This window comes from Lepidochelys olivacea (assembly GCF_965140295.1).
Source record: "Lepidochelys olivacea isolate rLepOli2 genome assembly, chromosome: 15".
Taxonomy (NCBI): domain Eukaryota; kingdom Metazoa; phylum Chordata; order Testudines; family Cheloniidae; genus Lepidochelys; species Lepidochelys olivacea.
In genome coordinates this window covers 29,555,575-29,572,931 of record NC_140425.1, presented here as the reverse complement: position 1 = coordinate 29,572,931, position 17,357 = coordinate 29,555,575, and the positions used below count along the sequence as shown (strand labels likewise).

At 40.7% G+C, this 17,357-nt stretch overlaps 1 protein-coding gene across 10 annotated transcripts in view; it reads left to right on the top strand.

Moving 5' to 3' along the window:
* ATXN2 (ataxin 2) overlaps positions 1-10,164 on the top strand; it is a 69,996-nt gene extending 59,832 nt beyond the window's left edge. For 5 of the 10 annotated variants that reach the window (XM_084649546.1, XM_084649544.1, XM_084649543.1 and 2 more), the window contains 4 exons: positions 4,009-4,154; positions 4,996-5,223; positions 8,623-8,791; positions 9,602-10,164. In XM_084649546.1, coding sequence (XP_084505672.1) covers positions 4,009-4,154; positions 4,996-5,223; positions 8,623-8,791; positions 9,602-9,630 — 572 coding nt within the window. In that variant the 3' untranslated portion in view covers positions 9,631-10,164. The other 5 variants (XM_084649542.1, XM_084649538.1, XM_084649545.1 and 2 more) reach the window with 2 other exon arrangements.
* Positions 10,165-17,357: the final 7,193 nt, after the last annotated feature.

Below are 17,357 nucleotides of genomic sequence, written 5' to 3'. Positions count from 1 at the left end.
AGTAGCATAGGCATAGCTTTAGACTTCTGCCGGAGGCAGACTATGATTATCAGCGGTGCTCAGATGAACAGAGGTTGCAACACTCTTTGTTATGTGCTTCCATAGAGCTTTTTCAGCACTGTATCCTGTACGAGTATGACAGCTGGAAAACCATAGCACTGCTGACATGTCAAGGACAATGTAATATGATTTCTGATTCCTTTTCTCCGTGATTTTTCTTCCCGTGTTTATTATAGAAATTAGCATGGAAATATTCACCTAGGGTGATTAACTCTGTGGATGAGCATGTAAAACATGGTTTATAATCAGTTGTCATAATAAAGGTGAGTAGACCGTATCTGGGTTGGTACGTTCTCATGACTATTTTGCGAGGCTTCTTTAATGGGTTCATGCGTCTTACTCATCTGAAGTAATCACGTGACACCACACTTTAAATCTCTGTGGAATCTGATGGTGATGTTAAAGACCTGACTTTAGGTGAGAGCACACAGCTACAGCACATAAAACTGAGACTTTTCCTCCCACACATCCTTATTAATAAATGGAAGGAAAGGACTTCAGAAAGTGAAACACTGTATCAGAATCTCTCTTGAAGTTAGCAGGTAGCAGCAGCTCTGTAGAAACTGATATTTTGTAGAACTAAATGGGAAAAAACTCCTACTAATGTTAATTTTCCTGAGGTCAAGTAGAACTTCTGCTATAAATTGAAAAAGGTGGATACATTTGTTTTTAAATGATCCGTCCCATTATTCCTGAAGCCTTCTCTAGTAAGATGTTTATAGAATCTGGTAAAGCCTCAACAAAAATGACAAAGGTGAGTGTTTTTCCTAAATGTTACTATTAAAATATTTGCAGCAGCAGTTGAGTGAACATTTTTAGTACATAATAGTCTATAAACTGACTAGAATAGGTTCTGAAAACAAATGTACAGCTGGGAAAATGTAAATGCTAGATTTTAAACAAACAAAACTCTCATAATTCTCTGCCAAGCTGTGGACATATTGATTTAGGAGAAGTTACTGAAAACTGGTGTTTTGCTCTTCTCCCACTTCCTTCTGCATGTAAAAATGTTCTAGTAAGTTCTGGACTTGTATTAGGTGGCATAACAAGTTCTTTTCAACATGAAGCCTTATTGCATAATATAGATACCTGCTTCAAAATACCTTGCATTTGGGTCTTCTCTCAAGTAATGAAAAAATAAAAGATGAAGCACAGTAATCGCGTTAGGGAATAATAAATAAATTATTTCAGGGCCTCTAATGAATAAAGTATAGATGTGGGAAACCTTGAATACCCTATAACTTCCAGTACATGCTTATAACAAATCTCCTCAAGAATGGAATGGAACTTTAATAAGGAGGGAGGAAAGAAGTTCTTGGGGCTGAGGCACTAGAATCAGACTTGGGAGAGGTAGGTTAGATTTGGAAAGCTATTTACTCCATCTGTGCCTCGGTCCCCTATGTCCCTTTTTTGTAGGGATTACTCAGACTAGAGATAAGCCGTATAAATATTGGATCAAGACTGATTTCATAAGGAGATGGAATGGAGAAGCTTGAAATTGTAACAGTGAGTTGAGTTTTAATTCTAATGTGTGAATTGGTCAGTTTTCGTACAAGCTTGCAGGCAGTGGGAAAAAACCGAAAAATTAGATGGAAATTTGCTGCTGCTGTAAATGGAATGTAAGTGGTAACATTAAAAATGAAGTCACTGTTTTTCTGCTTGAAAGCATAACAGGATACCTTGGCGCTGGAGACTAACTCCTGTTTAGGTGCACAGAAACTTTAGAACTTCCAAAACCCCAACTCCTAACTAAAAACATTAATGGTATGTAAAGACTTAATATTGTAACAAGTACGTCATGGTCAAAGTAGCCCTTGGAATGCTTTACAAATTGAAAGCCTTTACAGTGTAGTTCACAAGATTCATCTGTCCTTTGAGATCAGTGAATGCTGCTGTACTGTGTGCTGGAAACACAGGGTCCATGAAGAGTTAATGATGCTTTCATGTGAGGTGAGCTCTTGAAGGGTTGAGTGGACTGCAGTGGGTGGATTATTTATACTGAAGCAAGCTCACCACTAGCTGAATAAAGTCACTGTTTAAGATTTTGTAAAGTATTGAGCAAACGTGAGGCAACAGAAGTAATAGCAAACTGGACTGGGAAAGGTTGGGACAGTGGGTGTTTGCTCAGAAGTAATTGGAGTACGTCTGAGGCACTTGATGAAGTGGCAAGGTGGCTAGTTTCTGTGCAGGCCTTGTGGCAGACAGTGCTGTACTTTATCAAATGGCAGTATGTTTGGTGTGCTCTCTCCTTCAATCCCCTGCTTTTTAGGATGAACAGATCAAAGGCCTCATTTTATGTGTGTTGTGTGGAGAAGTTCTACTTTTCAGAAACGGTAACGGGTTTTGACATTGGGGAATAGAAGTTAGAGCAATTAAATCTATTTGCTCTCAGAGCTGGGATTTCCTAGTATAAATAGAATTGCTGGCAATGAATATGCAGGTGGTTGTGGCCTTAACTGTAATCTAACTAACCTAAAACTATATCCCAGATGGAGCTCCTTTTTTCCAATGAACTGCTTTGTAAATCTAGAAAGGTACAGCAGAGGTACATGTAGTGTGGCCCTCAAATTCTCGTAATGTTGGCTTTCTTAGCACTTCAGTACAGAACTTTACATGTGTAGCTTTCTGATTTAGCAGGGAATTATAGTCCTGTTTGTTCCTCGAAACAATTAAATTAGGATACAGGCAGGAGCTGGGTTCAGGACCCAAGTGATCGGTTGCTTCAGATATTCCATTTCTAGCACTGTGGGCAGCAAAGCTAGTTTCCATTTCAATGCAATGTGGTATTGGACCAAGATGAATGTGAGCTTGACTTAGTAATGACTTTGCAAGCCGCATACACAAGCGATTGGTATGTTGTGCGTAATCTTACACATAATATAAGATCTAAAAACTACAGGCGTAGAGGAAGCATGTAGTAATTTTTTGGAGACTATTGCTTCATTTAAACTCATTGCTTAGTGCTCTAGTGAAAACCTTTTGAAGCAATTTAGTGTGGCTTCTCATGCTGCCTACTCTTAAAAATTACTGCCCCTTTTACAAAGGGGAGTGAACAAACTCTGCATGGGCCATTTTGTAGCCCAACATGATAGGAATGACCAAGCAGGGACTTGATTACATTTCACTTTGTTGTAGAAGGATTTCCCTAAGACTGTTTCTGCAGTTAATGAATGCTGCTGTTTGACTTGTGTGTTCAGTTTTCTTGCTGTGGGATTGAGTCCATGACTTCCAGAAACGAAGTGTTCTATAGCAACATCAAAAAGTCAGTGGGAATGGTGGTAGTGCAAGAAGGCGTCTTGAAGTGGGTGTTCTATGTAAGGCTCCAACTTCAACTAAAGCTGGTTGGCTTTCAGAGAGCTAGAGTTTCCCAGCTCCTATGTATATACTGTGTTTGTGTAACTTACACACAAGCACACCGTGTATGTGTGTGCTGACTGTACTGCAAACAACCTCCAGAAGAGTAGCATGGTGAGGTTAGCCAGGTAAAAGGCCAAAGACTTTGTGGATGGTGGAAATAGAATAAGTATTCGTGTTTGTGAATTATTTAACTCTGTACAATAGAGAATTTACTTTTTCCAGAACTATAAAATTTAAGAAACTGATTACAAATCACTTGTAGACTTATCTGTTTGACTAAAATTGCAGATTAAATACTGCTTTTGTGTTCTGATATATACAGTATCTTTTATTAAATCAAGCTAGGAAAGCTGAAATATTTTATTATGGTTATTTATTGACTTTCCTGCAAAACCATGTAAACTACATGAAAGCAAATATAAATTTTTAGATCCAAGGTAAGATGTGCAGGTAACTAAAGATAAACTATTTGTAGGGGAAAAAAGACCAATTCACCGTATCACTGATGTGCTGTAAAATCCTCATATGCAATGTGAATTTGGTGAGATGTATATTCTGTGTCACTTGTCAATTTCTTCCTTTTCCTTTTAGTTTCTACTGGCTCACTTGCTCAGCAATATGCCCACCCGAATGCTACCCTGCATCCACACCCTCCTCATCCGCAGCCTTCTGCCACTCCAACAGGACAACAGCAAAGTCAACATGCTGGAAGCCACCCTGCTCCCAGTCCAGTGCAGGTAACAGCAAAACTCTAGAGAGCAAACATTTTGGAATATGTCTTATAGCCCATTGTTTTAGAAGACCCTGCTCCAGTCTGTTACTTCGGCATCTGTTTGCTTTTCATGCAGCTCCAAACATATTCTTCTTGACAAATAATCTTTTATAGCAGCTATGTTCATAGTCCCTCATTCCAGAAGTAATGTGGCTTGGAAATACCATTTCCTTATGATTTGCATGTGAATCCAAAGTGAAGTGCAGTCGGCCTGCCTTTATACCAATGTGTGATGATGATAATAAGGGTAAAGGATAGTGAATCATGACTTAAAATACTTTGTGTAAAAAGCAAGGGGGTGGTTCTTCCCCCACCACCCACGTACACACAAGTCTAGTATTTGGAATTACTCATTTGACCCTTTTTGATCAGGAATGGGGGACAGGTGGCTCAGCAATGCTTTTGCAATTAATTAAGGAACGTCACTCCGCTGGTGCAGTCTGGCTGCAGGTTCGGTACGTGTGGATTTATGGCATGGAAAAGTTAGTCACAGACAGAAGTGCTGAAAGATGGCTTTTGTTTTTTACATAATAGCCTCGATTCTGGAGAACACATCAGGTCTGCAGGCTCCAGTGACTTTTTTCCCCCCGTTCAACGGACTTGGATAATAAGACCTACAGGATCAGAATGTGGCATTTTATTTTGTGTTATTTGTGCAGTGTATATAGGAACATCTTTCTAAAATGTTAGATATTAAGTGGCATTTTAGTAATTTATTATTATTTCCATGGAATAAATGTTTATCATTTCTCCCCTGGAACCAAAACCGAAACTCTCACTAATTCTTCCTCCTGTTTGCTTTGCAGCATCACCAGCACCAGGCAGCTCAGGCACTCCACCTGGCAAACCCACAGCAGCAGTCAGCAATGTACCATGCTGGTCTTGCTCCAACCCCACCTTCCATGACACCAGGCTCCAATACGCAGTCTCCACAAAATAGTTTTCCAACAGCACAACAAACAGTTTTCACTATTCATCCTTCCCATGTTCAGCCTGCATATACCAATCCGCCACACATGGCCCATGTACCCCAGGTAAACAAACTTTAACAACCTTCCAACGACTGAATGGCCTGTTGCCTCAAAGATGTCGCCTTCACATGGAGTAGTGGCCTCTTTTTACATCATTTCTCTTGGCCGACTATTTTCTGTGTTGCTTAGGGTTCTGTTTGCACAGTGCCGTTCATTTAGCAGTCTGGAGGCGTACAGGTGCTCAAGAATCTTGGTGCACCAACTTCATCTAAAATAGCTACTGTAGGGCTCCACTTCGAGCTTTGGAAAAGGTATTTTGTTAAAACACATTTGAATGCAAAGCCACCTCTTTATAAAAAGTCTATTCAATGAGAAATACTCAAGGGTGCTTGGAAAATCCTGAGAGGATTATGAAGAACTTCAGAAGAGTTTAAAGTGAGGTGGGAAGGAAAGATAGTAACACTGATGGGTTGCAAATCAAATTGCCAATGAGGATATGGGGGACAGCTCAGTGGGTTGCAATGGTCAAAAAAGCAAGCTGATCTTGAATGCTGTTTTCAGTTCTGGTCACCCCACTTCAAAATCTATACGGCAAAAATAGGAAAAAAAATCCAGAGAAGGGCAATGAACGTGATTAGATGTGTGGAGAGACCACTGCAGGAGGCACTGCTATAGAGATTGGCACTATGTAATTTAGAGAACACAGATTAGTGGAAACATACAGGTACATCAAAGAATGAACACTTAAGCAGGATCATTCTTGTGGAGGATACTTCTTCCTAACCCCAGGCAGTTAGTGATTGGTTTATGCCTTAAATCAGAAGGGTTGATACTCCTTACGCATGTTACCCTAGCTAGTGTAACTCAAGATCTTGTTAATCAAATAGGAGTCTAATCCTTTTCTGAATTCTGCTAAAATCTTTCCCTCAATCTCTGGGACAGTCTCTGTTCAAGTTAATTAGGAGATGTGGAAAAAAAAATTGCTTTTACCAAATTTCCTTTTACCCATTCTAAATGTATAGCTTTTTAATTTCAGAATCTCCCATTGCCTTGCTCTTGTGTTATGAAGAAACCCCCAACTGACTTTCTTTAGCCAACTTGTTATGGGGCCTTATCTTACTCCGAAGCATCTGGCCATTGACTCAAACAGGATATTGGTGTAGGTGGGATATTGATCTGTCTTAACTTGGTAGTTCTGTATCTGACTAGATTTTCTAGTTCCTTTGGGGTCCCTGTAAAGTCCTGCATTTGGACCCTCAGATGTGCCTAATTGTAAGTGACTGCTATATAGACACCTAGAGCACCAAACCTCAAAAGCAGAGGTAATCATTTCACTTCCATGATGTAAAGGACTAGGTGAACTGTAGTGAAGTGTAACTGACAATTGCATACCTGTGTGCCAGCACACTTTCAGTAAATGGAAGTTAATTGTCTAATCTTGCTGGCTCCTTTTTTGCTTTTTGGGCTTCACAAAAAATTACTAAAGAAAATAAGAAGCTTATTCTAGTACAGAATTAACTAAATGACTGTTAAAGTCTCTGATATTTTTAATGAGCACAGTCAGTCTTCTATATCTCTGATCTTGGCTTGTGGAATTCTGTGCTGTTGGTTTCACAAACATAAAAAGAGCAGGCATGGACATCTCAAAAAATGTACAAAGTTCCAGATGGCTTCTCAGGATGGGGCAATGCCCCATAAGCTTCTAGTGAAGGAATGATATAGCTTCATCTATCTAAAAATCTCTTACAAAATGGCTACCTCAACTGCTTACAGGAAAAACAAATAATAATCCCGAAGCACCAGAGATAGGGATTTTCTAATGCTAAATACTAGCATGAAATTCATTATCGCTTTATGGTGGGAATTCTAGATGTGCTGACACTAAGGGATTAAATTAATTTCATTTTAAAGACAATCAGTAACTTGATGCTAATTGAATCCCTGACTCACGAAACTCTGAGCATGTTACATCATTACCATGGCAAAAAAATTTTATCTGCACGTCTGTATTGATCATGGCTGCTATGGTTATAATAGTATTGCTTGGTCAAAGCAAAAATTCTGGTGTTCATGAGGGAGGTAATGCATGAGGTTTGGAAGGCATGGCTCTTGAACACAAACAAGGTCCTTAGTATGATTTGGGAGTTAGTCCTCATGCCTTTAGGGGCTTCTTGGAAGCTATATTACAACTTGAGGAGTCCCATTAATCAAATGCCAGTCTGATTTAAGACTGGCAGTGATACAGTAAAAGTAGTGCTTATGGAAAGAGTTGCAGGGTTTAGCCACATGGGAGCTTTGCCCTTTCTGCACATCTGACTTGAATGAGTCTGAAGTCCTAGCCAGTGCCTGCTACTGTCTGGAGTGGTGTCTGGCATCTGAGTTTCCTCTACCAGCTTCACTTAAAACACACCCACAACTAAAATGGGAAAACCAAATTTATTTTGAAAACTTGTTTGCATCTAAACATGGACAGTCTTAAATGCTGCCTGGTTTTTGAGAGTCCTCTTGTAATTGAGAAATTACTGCTAGAGATTGATAGGACTTTCCACTAGGAAATATAGATAGTCCCTCTGACCGCCTCCTGTCAGGAGGCGTTACTACTGAGTGAAAGGAGTTTCCCCACCAACCGAGGAGAGACATTACTTGCTTATAAGGTGATAAGCGGTGAGACAGATGCATCTCACTTTTCCTTTGGGGATTAATTATGAACACTTTCAGTACATGAGAACTGTGATATTGTGAGCTTAACTGAAAATAGAACAGATCTGAGCTAGCGGCATTACATAGTGGAATAAAGGGGGAAATTACTAATTTTCAACTGTGTATGTGGGAGCGAATATAGCTATATAGAGAGACTGGACATTGGAGAGACAATGGGCATCTAGGACAGGTGAACGTGATGATTTCTCACCTGTCTACAGTTCCCAGTTTCAAGTTCATTTCATGGAGGTGTGAAGTTTTTGTTGGAGACTTTTGCTTGGGGAAAAATGTAGAAATCTTTGCCTTTGCTTCATGCTTTTCCTTCCTCCTTATAACCATGCGTTCATATGAGGTACTGAGAAGGGGATGTTGGCTCTTCTCATGTATGTAAAGGCCTATATAAGGGCCTATTATTTGTGCGCAGTGTCCAATTCATTCTCTGCATAGGAAATGCTTCTCAATTCTTAACAAAATGTCTAAAGATTTTTTTAAAAATATTCCAAAAGTATTCTTTACCAGTGCTCTTAGTCAGCAATGAGCTCCTGCCCAAACTGAGATGATGTCAGCAAAGCCAAGAATAAGGATTTGACACCTTGTGTTTTAAAATCTCAAACTTACTCCCTATGTGCACATTTTAGCCAATTGACTTAAAATGGAGTAAATCTCAGGATTTACTGTTACAGTTGGAGGACTCTTTGCTAGTCATGTGGCCAGGAGTGTTGCCTCCTTGTGACCATTATACTAAAGAGCTCTTTGTTTCAGGCTCATGTACAGTCAGGAATGGTTCCTTCTCACCCAACTGCCCATGCTCCAATGATGCTAATGACGACCCAGCCACCTGGTGGTCCCCAAGCCGCCATCGCTCAAAGTGCACTACAGCCCATTCCAGTCTCGACAACAACACATTTCCCCTATATGACGCACCCTTCAGGTGAGGAGTGTGTGCGTGGGAGACCTGCACCTTAACTGAGCCAGGTCAAATTAGTGAGCAAAACAGTTATGAGCCAGGTTTGGGTTAGAAACAAAAAAACGTAAGATGTCCTTTTACAGAGGCAAACTGCTGAAGGCGGCAGACAGTATTTCTGCAGTTAGTATTTATATTTTGCTGCTCCAAATGTGAATGTAGTATGCATATAAGATGAATTAAGTTAGCAAAGACTTTACTTCTGTATGGCTGAAACATACGCAGACTTCAGTGTGTGTAGGACAGTATCCGCCTGCCCTTGTCTTGGGGGATAGAATATGTAGGTGGCTTATGGTGTAATGATCCAAGTTTTGTACATGTAAAAGATATAAATTGTCTTGAGGATAGTTGTAAAAATATTGCTCCAGGGATAGGAGTATTCCTGGCAACTAATGGCTGAAGGCAGATGGGATTTTGACGTTGACTTTTTATCCGAAGAGCAACATTTTGCAGTACTGTTGCTTGGGAATACTAGGCCCTACTTGTTTTGTTGCTCTTTAAATGTAACTCCTTACCTAGGTGTCTCAAGTACTGTTTTTTCCCAAAGCAGGGTGTGAACTTGTACAGTGAACTAATACCTGATTTTGTATGGTGTGGAATGGGTGGGGAAAATACGTTGTGCTTTCTTAGGGTTTAGGTAGAAAAACAGCTGAAGGACATCTTAATGCAGGTTTTTTTACAGACTAGAGCTAAATAGTTATCCTGTGATTTGATTAACTACACATTGTTGTATGGCTTATCAATCTGCTATTTACACCTGCACTCTTTTTTTTGCAGTACAAGCCCACCACCAACAGCAGTTGTAAGGCTGATCTGGAGTAACAAAGGCTGGATACCTTTTGTAGGCCAAAAACCTTCCTTCCACTGCTTCTGCCAACTGGAAGCACAGAAAACTAGAATTTCATTTATTTTGTTTAAAAAAAAAAAATTGATTTCTTGTAACATCCAATAGGAATGCTAACAGTTCATCTTGCAGTGGGAGAGATTCGGACTGAGTAGAGGCATGTGGGAACTTGTGGGTTATTCCATAATCCCATACACTGTATCAGAGTCCAGCAGGTGCCCAAACTCTGCTTGCTGAAAACTGGAAGTTATTTATTTTTTAACGACCCTTCAAAGTTATGAACTCATCAGCTAGCAAAAGAAGTAACACGAGTGATTCTTGCTGCTATTATCACTAAAAATCAAGACTTGGAGATCCCTTTTACGTCTAACTAAACTTGAAACAGGTTCAGTAAAAAAAATTCTAATCGTCAAACTGATGGATTATTATTTATAAATCACGTTTGATGAAGTGATCACTATTGCAAGACAGTGATGTAACTTTTAAGTTAAGAAAACTTTTACTTTGTAGATAATATAAAATAAAAACTTTAAAAAAAATTAAAAAATAAAAAAAGTTTTAAAAACTGATCGATCTGGTGTGTGTATGTTACTCTTGCCATACTTGATTCTCTAGCTTTAAGATTCTTTCCAATTTAATGTCAGGTAAAATTGATTTGGCATTATGAAATTTAAATAGTATTTGACGTCAAACCTTTGACATGTGTTTCTGTACAAGATATAAGGAGATTTTGTATAACTATCAATGTACCATACATAGTACTTCAGTCAAAGTATCCTACTTTAAATGCCTCTGTTTACCAGAACCTGGGAATGGGCGACCGGGGATGGATCACTTGATGATTACCCCTGTTCCGTTCATTCCCTTTGGGGCACCTGGTATTGGCCACTGTCGGAAGACAGGATACTGGGCTAGATGGACCTTTTGGTCTGACCCAATATGGCCGTTCTTATGATCTTAGCTCTTGACTCAACTGCAGTAGCTTCGGTCCACAACGTAGCATCTTCTGAGAGAAGCAGAATGGGAAGGCTTGGGGCAGTAGAGACGATGCATAGGTCAGTAGTGTGTGTTGGTGTTTGGGGAAGCTACTTGCCAGGCTGAGCAAGAAAAAGCTGCAGTAGTGATGGGCAAAATGTAGAATGATAGGAAAAGACTAGAAGAAAAGTAAGTGAATTTCATGTGTGTGTTTAGTACATCACATGAACATGAGCTACCTCAGCCCATGTCCATAAAATGTACTGTGATCTTCACCACTGTTCCTTATGGAACATACATCTGCTAACCAAAAGTTAATGGATAGGAGGAGGAAAACAGTGTGACCTGTTAAGGTACAAACCAGTTGTTGCATTTCAAAGGTGGGTTAATAATGTGTTTGTGTAAATATGTACATATTAAATATAGCTGGCAAAGTATACCACGGCTCAGTGCAAGATGAGGCTAAATAGTATAGTTTGTCTTGTAAATCAATCCACTATGTGGACACTGCAATGAAAATGTCACTGCTTTACAGAAGTAATTCTGACAGGCAGTAGGGGGCATAAAACCATTAAATACTAATGGTGTATCTTACTCAACCAAGTGAGTAAATATACCTTGTACTTCTGTTTATCAAATACTCTATTAATAAAGAACACAACATAGCTTGTGGAAGTTGATTATCAAACATTCACGTAACTGGGAGACACGGGGGAGATAATCTTTTGTTGGCCCAACTTCTGTTGGTGAGAGAGACAAGCTTTCGAGCTTACACAGCTCTTCTTCAGGTCTGGGCAACTTACCTGCAGTATCACAGCTAACTACAAGATGGAACAGATTGTTTAGCATAAGTAGTTAACAGATTTCAAGGAACCATTCAAGTCAATGTGGCCTGTTAAAACCCTCCACTTATAGGGAAGAAAGGAAGGGAGAGGAAGTAGCTGGGGGATTGTTAGTGGGTTACAGATTGTTGTAATAAGCCATTGTCTCTTTTCAGTCTGATTTTTAGTATCTAGCAAAGATACAAATTTAAGCTCCCAGGCTCGTCTTTAGAAAGTGTTGTGCAGGTTTCCTTTGAGGATGAAGACTGATAGGTCAGATACAGAGTGATGGTTTTGTGAAAAGTTTTCACCCACAGGAGCTGTGATGTTTTTCGTCTTTTATCATTTTCCTGTGTGAGTTCATTCAGGAGTGTAATGATTGTTTGGTTTCAGCCACATAGTTGTTGTTGGGGCATTTAGTGCACTGGATGAGGTATGCTCAAAAGCTTGTCTCTAGAGACTCGCAAATCTGCAGATACCCATTTTATACCTGCAGCTGTCTGTGGACCATGTTGGCGGATCGGATGCAGATACAAATTTTGTATCCACGCAGGGCTCTATTTGTCTGGCTCGCCAACAGAAGTTGGTTCTATTTAAAAAAAAAAAAAAAAAAAAGACCTCTCCCACGTTGGCGCTCTAATATCCTGGGACCAACATGGCTACAACACCACGTGTAACTTTCATTTCTAAAAGTGGGGAGGGAGGGCTCTTGTACTCTAGCAGCTATTAGTCCAATATCTGGCAAGTCAATGAGAGCTGGAGAAAATTAGGCTAAAAGTATTAATATTAGAACAAACAGTTTCTAAAAACAATTTATTTAAGAGCTGATTTGAACATAATAGCAAAATCGCATTATTCAAGAATAAGTTACTTGTACAGTACATACAGAAACAATACATAGAAAATCTACTATACAAGAATTCTGTGCCGTTGAAAAGTACAGCTTTGAAATAAATGCACTTTATTCCAACAAAACCCTTGTTGGCCTTAATTTGCCTATGGGATAAAAAGGCAGTGAACAATAGAATGCACTCAACTCCTACACTGTGGGCCTGTGCTGGCTAAGATAACATCCTGTTCTCATACAACAATCTCTTACGTTGAAATATGGAATATTGTACTCAAACTTGTCAGTCAAGACTGAAAGGCTTTATATGCATGGTACAGTAAAACCACATCGGCTCTAAACTGACAGTTTTCTGTGGTCCAAGGAATATCAACAGTTAATTAATATTGTGTCACTGTGGCACAGACTAGGCTGCCTTAATTCTTTGATGATGTTGGCTTGATGCTTCCTCTGCTGGACCTGGACCTTTTCCTCAAAGCTTCGCTGTGGAAGGCAGCCTTGAAGCAAAAGGATCAATGAGGTTGCTGTCAGTGTTCTAGGTACCCTGTTCTTAAATGCTGGGTTAGCCTTTCCCTGTTGGGTTAGCCCTTTCAGAGGGCTAGACCACAATGGTACTTCGTATTGATAACACGTCTCCTACACAGCCTGTCTACCAAGAGGACATGCAAGAGTTGCCTGTAGGCAGTGCCTGTTTGTCAGCAAATAGCAAGTAAGGCCTTTCATAAGAATAAGGGGGTGTAGAGTTGGGGGCGGGAGGGAGGGCTTGGTTTCTGTTTTGGCACAGCCGGTAGGCTGGATCCCAGTTACCTGCTACACCAGGCTTCTGTCCGGCAATAGGCGTAGCAAGTTGAGGCACCACATACTGTTATGTCTTCACTGTGGAACACAGCTCTAAATTGCTGCTCTGAAAATAGAAACATTTCACTAGCCCAGCCACCTGTTGCTGCTGGGGAAGAACAGAAATGCTGGTCTCCTTTACGGTGCCAGCCCTTAGACAAGCTGTTTTCAATCAGTCAGCCTCAGAGGTAAGACTTTGGAACCAATCAGATTTAATTTTGTGTGCCCCTCCTCTGGACCCTGAGACTCGAGCAGGGGCTGAGAACTTAGGCCAAAGCAGGCAGCTTGCTGGCAGTGTTCCCCAGTATCTGGTAGTCCCAGAGGCAAGGCAACTGTGCTCGGCTGCTAAGGTGAGAAATGCAAAAGTTCAGTGTCCCCCTTTGCCTCTTCATTGAAAGCAACTGTCTTGAAAACACTTCATAAATGTGGATAATTCCTTGGCCTACAAGCCGTTATTAATGTGCTTTTAAATATAGAAAAATCTTACAATAAAAGTCTACGTTGAAACATGCCACACACCTTCGCTGGTTACTTGGCAAAAAGGTCTTGGAGAAGTCCGCAAAATTACTTTGAAGTCACTTATATTTCAAGGGCTTAATGTTGCGTCCCCATGTTTCTACTAGACGAGCATTGTGTGTACTGAGTTAGTTATGAAATAGTCCTGGCAGTACAGAAGAGAAAGGGAAACTAAGTCCGACTTGGAAATGTATCACAAGCCAACTACTTTCTAGCAAGGATGGATTTCTGAGAAGGTCAGCCTCCCATGACTTGGGAAAACAGATTACAGAACTGACCCTGCAATTACTGTATAATTGGTTTTAGGACCCTAACACCAAAGTGAGGGGTTGATGAGAGGCTCTGTTGGAGTAACAGAGGGAAGGACTGGAAGAATATTTGCCCAGTTAGGGAAAGTAGACCTTTTGGCTGGAGAAGGAAAGGAATGAGATGGGTAGAACACTGCAGGGGAAGGCTGTTGACTCCAGGCAGGCTGGAGGTGGTGAACAGACTGTTTGTTAGCTTTCAGTGTACAGTTCCTCAGATTCCATACACAGTCCCCTTCAGCAGTGGAGTACTCTGCCAGCCTTTCATTCTGGATTATCAGGTTTCTTTCTAGCTTTGGCTAACTTGACAGTGAAAGTCCAGAAGGAAACAACTGCAACTTTAGTGTATAATCAGAGCAACTTTCCAACTAGGTACTAGGAGAAGGAACTTATAGTCACATGTGCTTGGATTTGTTCACACAGGAGCATAGAATGAATGAGCACGAACTTGGTGTATATTGTATTAAATAAGAAAAGCAAGTTCCATTTAGTCCATAAAGAAGGCCCTGGCAAGTGAACTAACACCGAATGTGTGTGCGCGTTTGGTTGCTGTCACTTAAACAGTAAGACTTAGGCCAAAAACCCCAACTCAGAAACAGGGGGGAAGGGTCGGATAGGAGGCGGGGGCTGGGCCATGCCTGGCTGCTTGGGGAGACACAGCCTCCCCTAACTGGCCCTCCGTACAATTTTGGAAACCTGATGTGGCCCTCAGGCCAAAAAGTTTGCCCTCCCCTGCCACAGCCTATCACTTTGGGCTTGGGAAATACCTTGCCTAGGAGAAGTCCTCCGACAAAAGTGGGGGAACAGAGATTGATAGGAGCTTCAGCAGCTTCTTTGCAAAGCTGGGATGAAGTTGAGACTGTCTTGGTTTTCCTGTCCCTTGCAGTGCATTAGAAATGTGTTGGGGGAGGATAAGGGCACCGGTCACTTGCATTCCATTTTTTAAAAATTGACTGATTGCAGAAATCCTGGCCCAATTTATGTATATAATTCTATGGCCTGAATTTTTTTAAGGGCCTTTCCACAAAAGGAGAGACTGACTTGACAAAGTGTGGTCAAATGCACACAAGTGATCTAGAGGGAACAGCATCTTTTGCCAACTTCCAAGTTACAGTAATTGTAAGACTACAGTGGCTTTTCAAGTTGAATGTCTTTAAAAAAAGAAACATTGCTCCCTTAAGCCACATTCCAGAAAGTCTCTTCTACCATACAGCCCCTTCTGGTGTGGCCCAACTCTGGCGTAGCTGAGATGCTTTACCTTGGGAAACTGGTTGGGTCTAGTGATGATTTTACTAATAAACTAGAAGGTACAAAAATTCTTAATTACAAACACACAAAGTTCGTGGGTTAAAGGTTGAATTTTCAAATGCATCTAAGTGAATTAAGGGCATACATTTGTGTTGACTTGCAGACGGACCTGAGCTCAAGGTATTTAGGAGCTTTTGAAAAACCTCACCTTAATCTTTAACTAATGTGAGAAGAAGAAATTGCCTCCGTGTACCATAAATTATGGGGAGTGACATGAAAGTATATAAATGTGACTTGGTTTGAATGGTAGAAGCTGATTGCTGAGACATTTTTTTTAAATAGCAAATTAGTCCCCTTCATATTTGATGATACTCAGTTGCTTTGCATGCTGTCCCTAATACTTTGTGTGAGCTTTGGTGGACAGATGCAGGTAGCTGAAGCTTTCTGATGCCAATTTGGAATTTGGGGTGGAAGTGTGTTTTTTCCCATTTAAGTACAGTAGCAAGCACCATGCAGTGGATTCTTTTTATATACAACGAGGTGGGGCATTAATACAGCTGTGCTTTTCTTGTGTACGCTGCATGGTGATGTCTCGCTGGTGAACTTTTTTTTTGAGTGTAGAGAGGAATGGGACTGATCACTTAAATGGTTCTCATCTCATAGGATTCTTTACTTCCTCAGTAGCAACATACTGGTGTTGGGTTGATTTATTAGCTCGTACCTTGTAAGAGCATTGGATCTCCAGCTGTATTCTGTGGAGCACCGAGTGGTTACATAATGCTGGCTCGCCTCACTTCTGCTGCTGGTTAAATGTTACCTTCCTTTTCCATCTAAGCAATTGCTGTCCTTTTCCTCCACAGGGATGTTATAGGAAGGAGGTGGCCTGCCTGATCCCGCATGAACACGAAGGCATCTCATCCACATTAAGTGTCAGACCCTCCGGGGGGAGGGGGAAGGAGGAAACAGCTGAGAAACTTTTCTCTGTTCTATAGGGGTTAGTGAAATTACCTATTTATTGTGAATCTATAAATCTTAACTCATAACATACAGCTCTGCACAGACCCCTGTCTCTTGGTAAAGAAGCACAAAGGCAAATATGTCACATCTCCTCCTGTAACTGTAATTCTAACTGAGGAAATGCCAAAGTCTAACCCTAGTCACAATAAGGTATGAGGATAAGAAGCTTCATTAGTGCACCCCCTTTTTGGGTAACTGTTACAATGAAGGGGCTCATGTTGCTTCTCCAAAAATAGCAAAAGCACTGTCAAAAACCCAACAGTCAGTGATTTTCCTGAGACCTACAGGTGAGGGGGATACTGGGGAGAAAAGGTTATACCCACTCTGGCTAGAAAACATGACACACAGGGAAGTCGTATTTGCATAGCTTGACTTAACAACCCTCTTTAAATACTAGATCATATTTTGTGGGTTTTTTTTTTTAAATGCAAGCAATGGTGGCTGTTTGTCAACACCCCTCCTACTTTGAAGAACCAAGCTGAGGTAACATATTTGGAAAAAAACTTTTGCTTAACTTCAGACTTGTGCCTAAAAGATTTCAACAGCAGAAAGGAAGTTTTACTTCAAGGCTGTGCCAAGATGTCAGTCTTCTCTTTCGTCCTCTGATCAGTTACGTTAAGCCTCTATTAATAGGAGGAAGTTAGTGTTCACTTTTTAATCGTGGCTAATAGATGTGAGCATTTCTTTTGCCCATAGCTGTAGCAGTGACTTCAACAGCTCAATTGTTGGTTTAAAAATGCAAACATGCTTGAAGTTGAAGCCTGTACGCGCCATATCCCAAAGTAATGAACCCACTCTTACCTTAGCCCTAAGGCTACTGCTCGGTTAGAAATATAGAACTATGACTTGTGCTACTGCAGCACCTTCCTTGGCCATCAGGAAGTGATTTTTCTTTGTTTATGCACAGCCCAGATCAGTAACTTGTCGCAAAGAACGCCAAATCCAGTTTTGTCCAATTCTGTGGCTGTAATGGACCATTCCAGTTTCTTTTCTGGGCTGAGTCGCATCAAAAAGGGCAGTGAAGACCAAAAGCAACTGTGACATGTCTCTGTACCAATGACTAAAAGTGTAGATAGTAGCCTAAAGGGCAGAGAGCCTGACAGGTTAACAGGAATGACGTGTA